Source organism: Dryobates pubescens, chromosome 8, assembly GCF_014839835.1.
Source record: "Dryobates pubescens isolate bDryPub1 chromosome 8, bDryPub1.pri, whole genome shotgun sequence".
Classification (NCBI taxonomy): Eukaryota; Metazoa; Chordata; class Aves; order Piciformes; family Picidae; genus Dryobates; species Dryobates pubescens.
In genome coordinates, this window is record NC_071619.1 from 11,650,795 (window position 1) to 11,667,102 (window position 16,308).

Consider the following 16,308-nt stretch of genomic DNA (forward strand, 5'->3'; position numbering starts at 1 on the left):
CACCTCCTCGGGCAGCTCTTTCCAATGGGCAATCACTCTCTGTGTAAAACTTCCTCCTAACCTCCAGCCTAAACCTCCCCTGGTGCAGCCTGAGGCTGTGTCCCCTACCTAGTGCTTCCAACGTCTTGCCTAACAGGAAATGGTTGCTTCTAGTGCAGCTCTCAAACAATGTTAAGTGTCTCATTTAAGAGCCCTGACAGCACACTGGGAAGTTCGTGTGAAGCAATTTCTTAAGAAAACAGGCACAGCAATCCCCCTACATGAAAGGTTAAAAACTATGCAGGAAGGTTATTTTGACCAAACCCCACCTGCTTACTCATACACTCTCCTGTACTGTCTCATGGCATTGAGAGAAGCATCAATATTAAAGGAAAAACACATTAAGACATCTGAGAAAAGCAGGGGGTGGTTATCTGGATGTCAGATGGTTATCTCTTCAGAGAACTCAACAGGAAATTCCATGAGGTCTCACCACCCCAAACCTGTGTGCAGCACCTTACTAGACTCCTTTCTAACTTAAGAAAAAGTTTCATGCATAAGCAGGGAAATACCAATGCAAAACCAACACATGCTTCAAAGATTTCTGTCCATGTAAAATCAAGGTCAGAAAGTGACTGACACATAGTGCTTGAGATGCCAGTCTATGGCTATGCCCACAGCCACGGCTCTTCCAGTACATCATATCAAACGTGTAAGCCATCAACCAACTGGAAACCCTTTCTAGAAACAGCAACTTAAATTGTTTTTAGAAAATGAATCCAACATTTCAATCCAAACAGACACAGGGGCATTTGCCCTGCAGTTATCTGGAGGCAGGTTTCTCAGATTTCTGAAATACTTATGTAGGATCTGCTTAGAAAAGCTACATTGAGATAGCTCCAAGTAAAATTTGTGAATCAATTTGTGCTGGTCAGTATGAAAAAGAACTGTGCTTCACTGAGCTACTATTCAGCAAGTGAAGTGCTGTTACAGGGCAGAGAGGGAAAAGAAAGCTAAGTTTCACTCACACATACAAAACGCTGATTTGACACATTTTACCATTTGGCTTCTTCAAAACTCAGCTAGTGACAGTCTTTCCCCTTAAGCCTGGAGATTCACAGTTTAGGTTTTGTTTTCAGAAAACTGTTTCTGTAAATAATGACTGTTGATACAAGAGGCAGTGATTTTCCCCCTAAAGTTTCAGACAACGGAGTCAAGCCAGCCTTACTCCTAAATCTGCAGACACAACGGTCTTAAGAGAGTGTCACTTGCAGTATGGGATAATACAGTACAGGTTTCCAGCAGCTTTAGACATAAGCATCACGGAAACTGTGTGCATTTTGTAGACCTGACAGGCTAGCCACTTTTTAGACATCTAAATCAGTCAGGCATGTGAGAAACACTTGGCACACAAGCGTCATTAAAATGCATTCACACCACAGTCACCTGCTGAAAGGTTGGGTGCTGGGTTTGTTCAAAGAAGCCTGAAAGAGGGGAGACCTTACTGCTCAACTTTACCTATTGGGATGGCAAAGGGAAGAAGCAATCAGAACCTTTTTCAGAGATGCACAAGGAAACTGCAAAGGTAGACTCCAGTTACAGGTAACCAGAAATCTTTTTTACATGTCAGCAATCAAATCCTGGACAAGACCCAGGGAGGCTGTGGAAGCTGACCCTCTGAGCAGGCATCAGCTGGAAACTTCTGGTGGTGTCTTCCAACCTAAGTGATCCTACGAAGCATCGCAGCCAAGAACACAGGTATGAACTTTTACTACTGGTAGTGTGTCCAAAAATGAGCTGAGCAGGCCCACAGCTTGAACCCATTTTGACAGAAATATTCAGCTTCTGCCCAGTCATATGGGAAACAGTTCCTGAACTACACTCTCTCCAGTCTACCACGTTAAAGTAAACCACCCTCAGTCTTCAGGTCACTTCAGTGTACTGTGCTGCAAGTTAAGGCAGTTTAGAGGTTGCTTCTTTGAGGTTCAGCTGCCCATGCTATAAAAGCAGCAGCATCTGGAAGAAGGATAGGATCCCACTTAGCTGCTGGAGGTTAAGCTCTTTGATCTTGAGGCTTAGAAGCAGCATTGTCTCATTCTGGAGAGCATCAGCGTAGTTATATATGTAAGGATACTGCCTTTAGGTAAGAACAAAAGGCTGTAATGGCCCTGTCAGCGCCAGTGGGGTCTCTCTGCGTCATTATTAACACTAAGTCAAGAAACCAGAATAATCCCCAAGCCCTTAAACAGCATCGCAGCAAATTAAGTTTGAATCTCTTGTCTGCTACACACTTCCCATCCTCCTCAAAACATTACTTAGTAATTTGACTCTGAGATGTAAAATAATGATATTTCCGTGCTTCAAAGAGTAATGTGACACACTCATCATGTAGGAAGTGCTTCTATACTGCATCTATCAAGGTCAGAAAAGCTGGGAAATTAACTCCACATTCTGCACAGCATGGACAAAATACCGAAAACGGGAAATGACTACAGCTACAAAATATGAAACAGGAGGTTGCATGGGATCCATCACTCTCTACCCTGGCAAAAGAGGTCTGCTAGATGGAGGTTTACTTTTTATTTGCTCTGTTTTATGGTACATGGATGTAGCTATACTAGTAGGTGATGGTTTGACCTCCATTAGTTGTAGCTAAACTGACAAGACCAAACAATTTCATCTTTATGATTTCCACAACATATACTAAGAACACCCAAGCCAAAACACCAAAATACCTGTGTGAAATCAAGGGACTAGAGGATTGGTCATGCCTTTCAGCTTGAGGGCTCATGGATTTCTCCATGGAGCCACCAAGGCTTCCCACTTCACAGCTAGTGGAATCTGTCTCAACCTAGTCAAGGTGTCCCTGAGAGCAGGTTCTCAGCCACCACCTGCAGCATGCTGCAATTCAGAGCTACGTTTCTACAAGGTCCAACGGAACAGTGCTCTCATTTGGCCCAAGCTGGAGGTGATTCTGCAAACAGCACATGGTCACTGTGCTACACAGTGCATTAAGGAGGACAAACGGTTCATCTGCATATAGATCCCATTTCATCCTCGGACCGAATCCCTAGCTCTGATACACTAGGCTTTGCATAGCCTGCAGGGAATGGTAACACGTCTCCAAAACTCCACCTAAGGCTTCGCTGCAACCTCATCCAGCAAGAGAACATAAGCCAAGGGCCAGTTCGAGCCAGCATGGCTGGGCAGTACAGTACTGCTGTGCTTGGTGAGCAGCTGGGGAAAGGGCACCAACTTTGCTCGCAGTGTCGGCCGACTCCTTCCTAGCTCTTACTGTGGAAAGTTCTGCAGCTGCTGGGAGGAACCCATTCGCATAACAAAAGCGGCTTTCAAAAGCAGTATGGGAGGGTGGAAAGAGGAAAACTCAAAGCCAGAAGCTACACTGACAGCTACAGTTGCCTTTCCCCCCCGCCCAGCATTGCTTAGAAGCCTCAGGTGAGGATCAGGGCTCCAACACGTTACATAAACCACAAATATTAGTGTCTCCTATTACTTTCCCGCTGACTAAAGAACATATGTTAACAACAACAACAAACACCAAACAACAACACTCATGCAAGAAACAGCTTTAACACACCCTTGAGCAACTTCTTACAACCCTCATATAATTAAATTCTTAGTTGTGTGAGATACAAGCTTGATGAACAAAGGGTATTTAGTTTTTAGGAACTCAAGCAGTGTTTAGGCACTGGAGTCATCCTGCTGGCTTTGGGATTTAACCTCTGATCTTTCACCTTCTTTAGCTGTGGAAATCAAGATAACACTACCTGCTGAGCTGTTACACAGTCATAATCTCATTGTAAAAGGTGTACTCAAAAACATCACGATGAGCATCAGAAGAGATCTTAACAGATTAGACAGGAAAAGGACTCTTGGAGCTCAAGCTGCAGTTCCAGGGAAAAGAAAGCACCAAACTGCTGGTGAAAGAGTCCCAAAAGGGTAACAGGAGACAGCTCAAATGAAAAGTCTAGTTTATCTATTTCTATTTTTTTTTTTTTTAAATCATCTGCATTTAAGTGTTAAGTTTCTCCTGCAAGACTCTTCTTCCTTTGTAGCACTGGAAACTTGCAGAGAGAGGAATCATAGACCAGTATTTCTGATCTACAAAAATAAACAAGAGGACACAGTCTCAGGCTGCGCCAGGGGAGGTTCAGGCTGGATGTTAGGAAAAAGTTCTATACAGAAAGAGTGATTGCCCATTGGAATGGGCTGCCTGGGGAGGTGGTGGAGTCACCATCATTGGAGGTTTTCAGGAGGAGACTTGATGGGGTGCTTGGTGCCGTGGGTTAGTTGTTTGGGTGGTGTTGGATTGGTTGATGGGTTGGACGCGATGATCTTGAAGGTCTCTTCCAACCTGGTTTATTCTATGTATTCTATACACCTGGCTTGTGGATGCTACATGGACTCTCATCTTTTGCAAGACAAAATGTAATAGGATAAACCTCGGCCTCTTTAAATCAAACAAAGGTGGAAGGAAAGCATTATTCCCTACTTCCTTTCAGAGGGTCTAGGCTTATGTCTAAAGATTTTAACAGTGGCAAAACCGTTTTGCATTTCAGCCAAACCACTCCAGTTATACCCAGGGGTCAGCATGCAGCTCAGCACCACTGCAGTTGCAGAAAATCCTCCAGTCCATCTCTGAACACTAAATTCTTTGCTTTTCTGCTTAATGTTACTCTTCTGGGTAAAAAGGAATCCAAGGCCCAGAGACAAATTATTTTTGCATACTACAGTTATACATATGGATTCAACTTAGCTAGGAAATGTCAACTTAAGGCTTGTCTTCATGAGGAAATTTACTGTAACTAGTCTACCAGTATAATTATATTGCTGTAGTTCCACTGGTAAAATTCCCCTGTTGAGCCTTATTCATAACAACAGCCGCCTTTATGGTTTATTTTTGTCGACTATGCCAAAAAAGGCCCCAGCTCCAGAAAGGCCACAACAATTCACAGGGGAGGAGGGGAAGGAGCTATGCCAGCGTAACTGGAGCGGTAGAAAGAATAACAGTATAGAAATGGCAGTACTGCTCCACACTAATGAATCATGGGTTACAAAAATAAGTGAAGCGCCGTAAGAAGACAATACTGCACACTAGCTGTCATTGCAGGTAAGGTATGTGCCAGCTACGTCCCATTTCACAGCTTTGGTAAAGCTCCCCAGGCCGGACAGCGCTCTGCATCAGCCCCTCCAGTGCATCCTTTTGTTCTCGCCTTCTCCCCAGCTGCTGCAGTGCACTTCCCAGCGCTCTTCCCTCAGTCCCTTGCAAGAGCGATGCTTCACAGCCCAGCAACTGTCCCGGGCCCCTCGGACAGTGCACTGACACTCCAAAACAAATGGGTGTCAAAGACCAGCCCCTCCGGTTTACAGTTTGCATCTCAGGGATAGTTGAAAAGCAAACAGCACTCTTTGCAAAAGGGATTTTAAAACAATTGCCCTTCACTTCGGCAGTGCAAGAAGGCTGAGCTAGACAAAACAATGAGCCATCTGTGCACTCTTCCCTCCTTCCCTTGTCTCTGTCCTCCGGGCTTAAATCAGAGCTCCCCAAGAATGGCCGAGTCCCCCTTCACCTCCGCCCACCCTGTTTAGATCCTGAAAAAAACCCCAGTTTTCTGGTCTTTTTCTTTTGCTTTTTGTTCTTAAGAGCCCTTGCAAAACCTTTCTTTAAACCTAAGTCCTTTGTCAGGTGGTATCCCATCTACCCAGCTTTGTCAAGTGCTCAAAAAAATGCATCCTACCAGATGATCCATTCCCTGTTTACCATCCCTGGAGGCAGAGTGGCACTCAGGAGTCCTAACCACCCCTTTGTCCAAGGAAAGGAATACCATTTGAATGGGAGACCACCAAAGATTTGCAGCCCTCTTTTGTTAGTCGGGTGTCACTGCCTATTGGGCCTCGATTCAAAATTGAGATGACAGTAGAGAGGCAGCTGAGTTAGGTAATTGCCATGGAGCTTCCAGCTTAGGACAGAGAAATACCAGCAGCTCAAATTTTCAAACAGAATTAGTAATTTTGTTACCAGTGGTAATTTGTGGTTACCAATTGTAACCACTGTCTCATGAAGAAACAGAGACTATTCTAGCCCTAGTGCAGAAGGCATGTTCCTAATGCTAAATCTGTGTTGAGGGGGAGGGGGAAAGGGGATTAGGTATGAATAACAGCATTCAGATGCATCTCTTCAAACATTCATTTTGTTAGTATCATTATTCCAGGCAGCAAAGAGAGAAAAAAAGTCAACCCTCCTTTGAGCTCAAAGCCAGAATGGCCGCACAGCTCAAAACATGCTTTTACCTTCATGTCCCACTGGGGGGTGGGGGTGGGCAGGGAAAAGTCCACTATCTTTTACTTTTTACATTTGAGAACATCCTAAACAGATCTTTATCACATAAAACAATCTTTCAGTCAAAGATCCAACTTTGATCCCCAGTCACTCCTCTTCCCAGCAGGCCAAACTCGCTGGGAGAGCAGAGCCTGCAAGCTCTCCCACGTCATTCAGCACTAACCCAGCTGGGAGATGAGAGTAAGGAAACCCTGTTTCGGGCCAACTCTCCTCCCAGATGCCAAGATCATAAATGTCACAGCTCTGCTGACAAAAAGAAATCATCCAGTTCGTGCCCCTTTCCCTGCACGGCAGCGAGAGGCTCAGCTTACCGGGGTGCATGTGCAGATGCACTACCGGACAGGAAGCAGGGCTTGCCTTCAGTAAGGCTCAGCTAGAAATCCACTCCCAACCTTTTCCCTTCTTTTCTCCTTTTTTTAATTGAAAACAGCCCTTCTTGTAGCTTCAACTACCGTGCTGTAAGTGTTAAATTAATTTCCTTCCATGCTTTAAAAAAAAAAAACTAACAAAGAATTGCAAACCTATCACAGTTCAAGCATGCTCTCGCCCCACATCCTCCACAGGCAGAGATAGACCACAGCACAAAGCAGACTTCTCTCTGTAGGTGGCCTACATCTTTGGTATTATTAACCATGCTAACTACCTCCAACAAATGACATTTGGAATCCAAGTGTATTCTGCCTGGAAAGAGAGGGGGGTGAAAAAAAATGTTTCCCCATGGTGACCATAGCTTCAAGGGAGGTCTGCCTCCATCAGAGAAACACAAGTCTTAGTCTTGGTGCATTGCTTCAGCTGTTGGAGGGACACAGTCAATGGGACACAGAATGCTTGCTTCAACCATCTTTTTGGCCTGGGAAATTAGTTACTGAACCTTAAGTGATCACAATTATGCATGTGCTTCTTTAAAATGTCCCCATGATTTTTGAACTCATTGGTCAGACTCAAGATTCTTCAAGGGAATATCTGTCCCCCAAATACCACATTTCTACAAGGTAGACAAAAGCAAACAGGCAGATAGAAGAATCCACAAACTGTGCCAGGGGAAGTTGAGGCTGGAGGTGAGGAGAAAGTTCTTCACAGAGAGAGTCGTTTGCCATTGGAATGTGCTGCCCGCAGAGGTGGTGGAGTCACCATCCCTGGAGGTGTTCAAGAGGGGATTGGACGTGGCACTCGGTGCCCTGGTTTAGTAGTCATGAAGTCTTGGGTGACAGGTTGGACTTGATGATCTTTGAGGTCTTTTCCAACCTTATTGATCCTATGATTCTACAGGCTCTCCTAGTAAACAGTAGAAGCACAACTGTATTTGTAGACACCAGAGGTGTCCACACAGGTGAGACCTGTTAAGAATACTCTCAGTTTTCAGAAAAACCTCAGTCTGCTCCTATCTTTATAGAGATGGGAAAAAAAAATCAACCACAAGACAAATCCATTATAAACCAGACCTTACTGCTCCCCTGCACCCAAATTACTGATTTCATCTCTGAAGAATTCTCAACTAAGCTGTTATTAAAGGGAAATACACGTTTTGCCACAGAACCCCCCAAATGCATGCCTTCTCCCTCCCCACTCTGCCATGAACCTTCCTCTCCCCTCTGCTTCAGACAGAAAGACCAACTGGAAAAATAAGCATTATATTTGGGGGCAATTTTTGACAGAAAGAGGAGACCTAGGAAGAAAAACAAAGTCCAGAGTATGGTGCCCTTCTTGGAATCTCCTTCCTCCAAGTCCTAGCTATTTTTATCTCTTTGCTGCCAATGTCCTACTATACCATTCCCTTCAGCTGGCATAGATGCTCCACCTCCAGCAACAGTATACCGAAGAAAAATGTCTTCAGTGCACTGCCAAAAGTTCAGTTCCCAGAGATGAAGCCATGGCAACACAAAGCAGGAAGTTATAGACCTGGAAGAAGCTTCTCAGGGTGACTGTAAATCCCCAGTATGTCACTGCTCTTGTGGCTGGTCCCCACAACCAACCCACCACAGTCACATCTCACAAAAGTCTGACCCAGGAGCAGAACCACAATTTCATGACTCTCAGTTTGAAGGTATGTTCCCCAAAACCCAACCTCACTTCCTGAAGTAACTACCACACAGCCAGCCCTGACAAAGCAGGTGTCCTTCAGCTGCAGAGATAACAATCTGGTGAAGCAAAATCAGGACGAGGAAGGAAAGGTTTACACATCCATGATGTTATTTAAGAAAGTCATCTGGGTCCTTTGTGTGAGGTATGCTTCAACATCACACTTGAAAGCAACTGGTCACCATGAAAGGTCAAAGAAACCCTTGGGTATGTAATAATTTTCCTTAAACTCCAGGCTCAACTCCCAAACTGAACTGATTTGATATTTCATCTCTCCAAGGTAAGCATGAACTCTACAAACTCCTATCTGAAAAAATGGATGCACAACAATCACCAGCCCTCTCTGATTTACTATCTTCCCAAAGGCCTCTTACTTTATTGCATTTTCATGAAAACAAAGAGGAGTGGAGGCAGTCTCCACAATGTTAAAAGCATTCATTGTCACCTTGGCGTTTGGTGTAATATTTCAGCAGTGCTTCAGACATGTGGTTTATAAAGCACTTAGGGACCCATTAAATACCAAAATTTAAGGCTAAAGGCTGGCAAGCTGAGGGCAGTGAGTTTTTAAATTTATGAAAGGCTACAGAACTAAGAGGCCACTGAAGTGACAGCTGTCAGCACCACTCCATCCTACATTCATGCAGGCTCAAAGGAGAAGCCAGCATGCACTCAAAGGAAAGAGAGCACTCGTTCCAACTTTCAGGCTATTTTCTAAATACTCTTTTCAAACTCCTTTCATACTTGGAAAAAGCCTTCCAGAAAACATCCACCCCTCTGCAAGCCTTGCATTTGTTACCTGATCCAGTTTTGCACTTCTTTTTCTTCCTCCTAGCTCTAACAAGCATCCTTGCCCTTTTACAAGTTAAGGTCATTCAGAGGATCTATACAAACCGGCAGAACACAAGCTGGACTGGAGATCTTGAAAGGCTCCTGCTTACCCTCACCTTTAATAGGGAAGCACCACCCACAGAGACAACATGTTATCCCGGCATGCCCCGCTCCATCCGGATCCAAACAGTCAGTAGTGCAAATCAAAGGGACCGCAGTAAGCTGGAACCTGTTGTCTCCACGGGTGGTACCCTGCATCTGTATTGGAGAAGAAGGCAGCTGAAATCTCTTGGGGTTTATGCAAATAGGATGCTGCTCGGGCTCCTGGCTAGCTGCCAAGAGAAAACAAAACCACCAAAAAAAAAAACCCAACCCCACCCAACCTCAAAACAAAACAACAAACACCACCCCTGTCAATATGACGTTTGCATAGAACAGGAAACCCAGCTGCAATTAGCATCAAAAGCTAAATACCAAAACACAGTTGGCAAGTATCTTCTCAAGATGTGGGAAGGCCACAAGTTAAAATCTCATCTCTTAACTCAAGACATAATTTAGGTTTTGCTTTCTGCTGTGGATCTGAATTACAACCTTGCAATTTTAATACAAATTAAGTATATTCAAGGTTTTCAGGAATTCTATCCTACCACAGATCTCATTTTCCATGCACTTTTTAAGGTGTTAACAAAAAGGGTGAGCACTCGAGCCACAGGAACAGATAACTGATGATTCAGCCTTGGCCTCAGAGAGAACTGAAGATAGAAGTCAGTCTGGCAAAAACACACATCACTTCCCAGCTCCCTAGGCAGCCCTGCAAAGCCCTGCACCAGCACAACCCAGGGCTGGGGCACACCATGGCATCATAGTAGCAGGAGCTGGCACTGCCACTGCTTGAGTCTGAGTCCGTCCATGCTTGCTGATGCTGTCTTCCTCAGGCATCCATTCTCCACACAGGCAGAAATCATTCTCATGCCTGGCAACTGCAAGAAGGATCAGGTGCCTTAAACCTGCTGACAGTCTGGCATCTGCCATTGCCAGTTGGGGCACAGTGCTTTGTACAGACACATGGGGACACATTCCTTGCTGTGGGGCAGTAGCTGACAGCAAAGGGTGGAGAAGGGTGCAGGACCTGCCTCCTCTCCCCAAACTGCCCTGGCCAGATGCTCTCTGCCAGTGTGCTCACACACTACACGTGTATTTGTCACTGCAGGATCTCTTCAGAAAGCAAGAACAATCCAACAATCAGGCTCCAGTCTGACCCTGCTGGATACAGTAAAAAAGTGACACATGGGGTTGGATTTTGAAGCACAGAAAAAGTTAATAATTGATCATAACTTGTAAAAAAATGTCCTGGAAGGATTTCTGCTGTCACTCAAGTTGTGAAACATGCTCCACTGGAGAGACTGATTGCCATGCAAGCAGCTTGGTGTTAAATCCCCCTGAAAGGCCTGTGGTTCCCTGATGCTGTCATGACGTCATGATTTAGGACTTTCAGAGCACTCAGCCCAGCACAGCTGGTGTCATGGTTGCCATTAAACCATGAAACACTGAGTGGTTTTAAATGAAAAAGGTTTCACTGTTCAAAACTCTTAGATTTCTTCCATCTTATTTTTGTGGACTCTTAAAACCAGAGCAGCTCTGTAAAGCAGAGGACAGCTGATAGTTAAGCAGAGCAGGAAATAGTGCTGCTTTAACTGAAAATAAATCTGTCAACAAGGAGGCACAGGGAGAGCTCCACTTCAGACTTTTCAGGTTCTTATTAAAAATATAAATTAAAGTCAACATTTTCATATTACTTGCTACATCTGTTTGCTATTCCATTATAAAGAAAAATACAAGAGCCTCCAGTTCAGTGTTAGTTCACTCCAAAAACCCCCAAACAAACAGGCTTTTTCATTTACTGCTGCATTATAATTGGTCTAGACTGTACTGTATTACCTGAAGAGGTCCACAAGAAATAAACTACACACTACCCAAAGTCAAGACCTTTGGCAGTGTACTATCCTTCCCTTTCTAAAGGATGAAGCACAGCACGGTTATGGAAACACAGTCCTACAGCAGGAATCTTGCTGACTGCCACAAGCAGATCCATCTCTGCAGTCTTTACAGAGAGAACTGGGAAACCAAAAAAACTCTGCAAAGTCACTCCTACCTTCAGGGCCCAGGGCAGTTAAGTAGAATCCAGTGCCACACCACCTTTAAAGATTTAAACAACTTCCCTGTCACCCTATACTCCTGCCAGCCATCCTACAGCACGCTTTACCTGGGACAGCAGAGTCCCAAAGCCCTTCAAGCAACAGAGAGTCTGACACCCATTTTCTTAAACAAAAGCTTTATTAAATTCCCTGCTGGAGAACAAGAGCCCTTTGAGTGCACAGGAAAAGCATTACGCCCCTGCAGTGCGCACCAAGAGTTGGTCTGGTCACGTGGCAGTCGGGTTTCAAGAGCAGTTAGCAAACACCAACTGCTGCTCAGCAGCTTTGGAAATACTCCTTCTGCCTGTCTTCAGTGCTAACTTCAGGTTCAGTATGTAAGAGATGTGTAGGTCTTGGCAGCTTTTCACATACATAATTGTGTATTAATACTTGTTGCCACAAAGCAGAGGCAGCCTCCTCGACAGCACATATAATACTAAGTTTTGGAGCTTTAATAATAAGGCTAAAATAAAGTCAACAGGTGGCAGTCTGAAGACAGGTGAACATCTTAGGGTGAATGACACAGGGACACCTCAGTGCAGAGCCAGGAACACTGTTCCAGCCACATGGAGAGAAGGGAAATCAGTGTATTCAGGGCACAGAGATCACTTGATAGATCTGAGGTCAGTGCTCAAGAGGATGCAGCTAAGATCCCCAAAGCAGTGCAGCAGTTAGGCCTTGCTATTTGCTTGCAGTGCTCAGCTGCAGCAGACTCTTGCAGAATGGTGCCAGGAGCAGCCATGGCATTCCAGCTCTAAGCCTCTTCCCAGGCTCATGTACGTGCTGGCCATTCAGGGACTTCAGACCTCCCACAGCATGGCACAGACTTTGCTCCTGTTTCACTCAACTGACTATGGAAGTCACCTGCAGCCTATTCCTAGAGATGAGGGCTTCATTTCTGTGCCCTGCAGAGAGCAAAAGGTATATTCCACCACCTCAGTCAAAATTTCCAGACTAAACCATATGACAGTATGAAGCATTAGGGAGTCTCCTGACACAAAAGTTGTGACATCCCACCTGTGTGATACTTTCACTCCTTTAGCCTCAAGCTGTCCACCACAGAACAATGACATTTTTTGGTCTAGCAGGCAGGTTTAGGGAGTGAGAAGCCAGAGCATGTGCCAGGACCATAATTTGCAGCTTCATATATAAAACCACATCATCATTCACGTCTTCATGCGAGACTCTCACATCCGCTCCTTGCTCCCATCCTAAGCCATCAAGAAAGAGTCCGAACAAGGAGAACAGACTCATCACAGAAAAACCTCAGGCTGACAAGTCACTAAAGAGAGGAAGTCAGCACAGTACTTACTCCTTCCAAGATTAGTCCCATCAAAACCAGATGAGTAAACACAGATCACCTAATGTTGGTAACCTTAGATTTTCAGTGGCAAAGATGAAATATTACCTGAGAACAAAGGTGCCAAAGGCCTGCATGTGCAGGTCAGGGTCTCCTGTGGAAGTGACTTCATTTCTTTCCCTTGCCCTATCTTTCCTCTGCTCCAACAACTGATGGCTGAAGTTTACTGTGAGTAGATATATTGGTTAAATGTCCCAGGCAGATTGCTGTGACAGTAGGGTCCTTGTATAAACTCCAATCTTAAAAGACTTGTCTCCTGAAAAGCAGTTATGTTATCACAAACAGGAGGAAAAAAAAGAAGCAGGGGAAACCTCCCTGGGTTCCTACAAAACAACATGAGAAACTGCCTGACAGCTGCTGCTGCTGCTGCAAGAGAAGCACCTAGCTGAAACAAAATTGGTGGTCTAATCTTAACAGGCAGACAGGAGGAAAACTCGGTGGCCTTTGCTGCACCATTCATCAAGGACATTTATCCTGCAACTGTGAAACAGTAAAAAGAGTTTAACTAAACAGTGACAGCAGAAATCTTCTGCCATTTCTGGCTGGTTAAAAGGCCATGTTCACAGCCCCATGACAGGTTGGCTACTGATGCTTACTTTAACTGAAGTTAAAGAGCAAGATCAGTGAAAGACAGAGAAGACTAAGGCTAGATTGTGCCACTTGCCTGGGCCAATACAAAATGCCTGCTAAAGGCCACCCCTACCAACAAGCTAAGATAATAATTTAATTACTGGAGAGCAAAAAAAAGTCAAACAATTAGAAATATATGCTTCTGTTACACAAATTGGCACTATACAGCAGCCACTGGGGTGGCAGTCCACTGACAGCAACACTGCTGTGCCAGCAATAGGAAAAATGCCCTTACAGCAGTTTTCCAGAGGAAGGCATTTAGCACACACAGGGAGGAGTCAGGATTCAAGCCTATGACTGTAACAGGATGAAAATAAAAACAAACTAAAATGACATGCAGTTAAAAAAAAAAAAAAAAAAAGAAATTCCTAACCAGCTAAAAGAAATTTCAAAAAAAAAACCTGAAAAAACCCAAATCACTTGATTTAACACTGCCAAGGAAATACATTGCATTCCAAGCCTGCAGAGGGGAACACAGTCATTCTTCTACAGCCAAGAACAGGCATGTGTCACCCCTTGCAAGAACAGGGCTGGGGTATTCTCAGCAGAAAACCAGCTGTTCAAATAGTAAGAACAGCAGGAAAGGGTTTGACCCACACTCCTACAAAATACAACACACAGAGCCACGGGACTACAGAGCTTAAAGTGACACTTACTCATGCACTCTGTTGTCTCCGTACAAGTCACTTAACCCAAAGCTGACGTAGTGCCAGTGCTCAGGAACATTCAGCACTGGGTTTCCCAAGTTTCTGTACATGCTAACGTAGTCCAGAGGGTCAGGTCCTCCCAACCTGCATTAAAAAACAGAAAGAGCCTTAGGTAAGTTAGTTTATTCAAGACAAATGGGAAATCTCCCCAGACTGTAGAAGTGGCTGTACAAATACATAGAATAAACCAGGTTGGAAGAGACCTTCAAGATCATCGCGTCCAACCCATCAACCAATCCAACACCACCTAAACAACTAACCCACGGCACCAAGCACCCCATCAAGTCTTCTCCTGAAAACCTCCAGTGATGGCGACTCCACCACCTCCCCAGGCAAAGACCTGATTTAAAACACAGCTAGCAAGAAAAATGAGATTAGCATGTTGAAGTTACCTGAAAAAAAGCAAAACCAAAAATTGAGGATAAAGGTTGGGTTAAGTCCAGAAAGCTTCAAGCACAGGAAGGCAAAGTGCATGCATGCAGCATACTACCAATGCTTTTAACGTTAAAGCATGAAACCTCTGGAAAATCATATTAAAGCTTCCACAAAACACAAAGAAGACTGAAGAATTATATTGGTGAAAGAGCAATAGCTGTATCTGCACTGCAAACCCTTAATTCAGTCCAGAGACACATGCTTCAACTGGAAAACAACACTGATGCTATTCCTCAGAACAGAACTTGAAATGGCCAAGTTTTGAGGAAAGTAATCCATACTTCTGAAGGTAGATGTGGCAGTTAAAATAGTGGAGAAGAAACAAAACTGATTCAGAAGAATTAGTACCAGAACTTGTAAAATACACCAGTTGCATTAACCAAGAAGGAGTAAAATGCATCACTGCACCCTCTGCTCCAACAGCAGAATGTGTTCCTTAAAAGAACATCGCTTTAGAGGTCAGTGCAGCACAGCCAGACTATGTTAAACAGCAATAACCAAGACCCACAGCCACCTCTCCTGTTACAAGGCAGCAGGAGAGCAGGCTGGTGTGCCAGCATGCTCCTCCTGCCATTTGCCATCACGTCTGCCCGCCCAGAGGCAGGTCAGCTCCCCACCAAGGGAAGGAATGTGCTAGGCTGTTTTGCTCACTGTTTGCCCTGTCAATCATAAAACACACAGGTAGCAACAAGCAAGGAGGGCCAAGGCATCAAGCCACCCACCACAAGCATTTAGGGAATAGCATGAGCAGCTGTTTAACTGTTTCCTGCCTCAGATTCACTTTTCCTTCAAGTAAAATACTCTCACCTGCTCCAAACAAGAAACCCCAAACTAAGATGATCCCCTTAATTCAATTAACTTACTACATACTGATTTCCCCTCCTCTGTATTGCCTGCTCTGGCTGTGAGGCCCTACTATATGGAGGTTGCAGGGCATGCCTGTGCTTCCCTCACTAGGCCTGGGAGTCTGTGTGTCATCATTACACATGCTAAAACCACTGCACAAACAGCATTTGAGCACCTCAGTTTTGTTCTGTGATTAAAGTACCACAGAAGCTATGGGATCAAACAGCAAAGTTTAATTGCAATTATCCCATTCAAGACCAGTATACTTCCCAGAGTCCCATCTAGCAGCACAGAAGAGTCACTGACAAGCATTTCAGCCCTCAGGTATGAGTGCAACCAGGCTGCTGGTACTAAAGTCAGGAATTACAACCACTGGCTTTAGTAAACAAGCAATCAGAGCAGAGAGGCTTATCCCTGAACTTGCACAATTATGCCTAGATCACGTTCACAGGGTACAGCCATTTCTTGAGGTTCATTTAGCAGAGACCTTTGAGAAGACAGGTTTCTCTCAGAGCTGAGGCAGCTGGCATTAAAGAACAGAGGTGCTGTGAAGTCACTTTGCAATTTGGCCCCAGCCTCACCACAGAGCTGCAGCACCTGGGCCTCTCCACAGGAGATTCTCTAGAGCAGCAGTCACTGCCACTGGAGAAATGGATCCAACCAGGCAGCTCATCAGTCTGGCCAGAGGCAAACCAACAACAGGTCCAGCTGACAAGCAACACACCTGTAAGAAGGTGCTTTCCAGGGTGAGTTCTGAGAAGAGATAACATATAGGGGACTCCCCAAGCTTATCATCTGTAGGGAAGGTGCTGCCAGAAAGGGCCACGAGAGCAAGTCTCCTGTTGTTTCCTGAAGGCCCCTACATGCTCTGTTCAGATTGTTAGTGAC

The 16,308-nt window shown here is 44.8% G+C and overlaps 1 protein-coding gene across 2 annotated transcripts in view; it reads right to left on the bottom strand.

Moving 5' to 3' along the window:
• SUFU (SUFU negative regulator of hedgehog signaling) overlaps positions 1 to 16,308 on the bottom strand; it is a 94,137-nt gene that overhangs the window by 72,914 nt on the left and 4,915 nt on the right. For both annotated transcript variants that reach the window (XM_054163954.1, XM_054163952.1), the window contains exon 2: positions 14,089 to 14,223. In XM_054163954.1, coding sequence (XP_054019929.1) covers positions 14,089 to 14,223 — 135 coding nt within the window. The remainder of the gene's footprint in view (positions 1 to 14,088; positions 14,224 to 16,308) is intronic.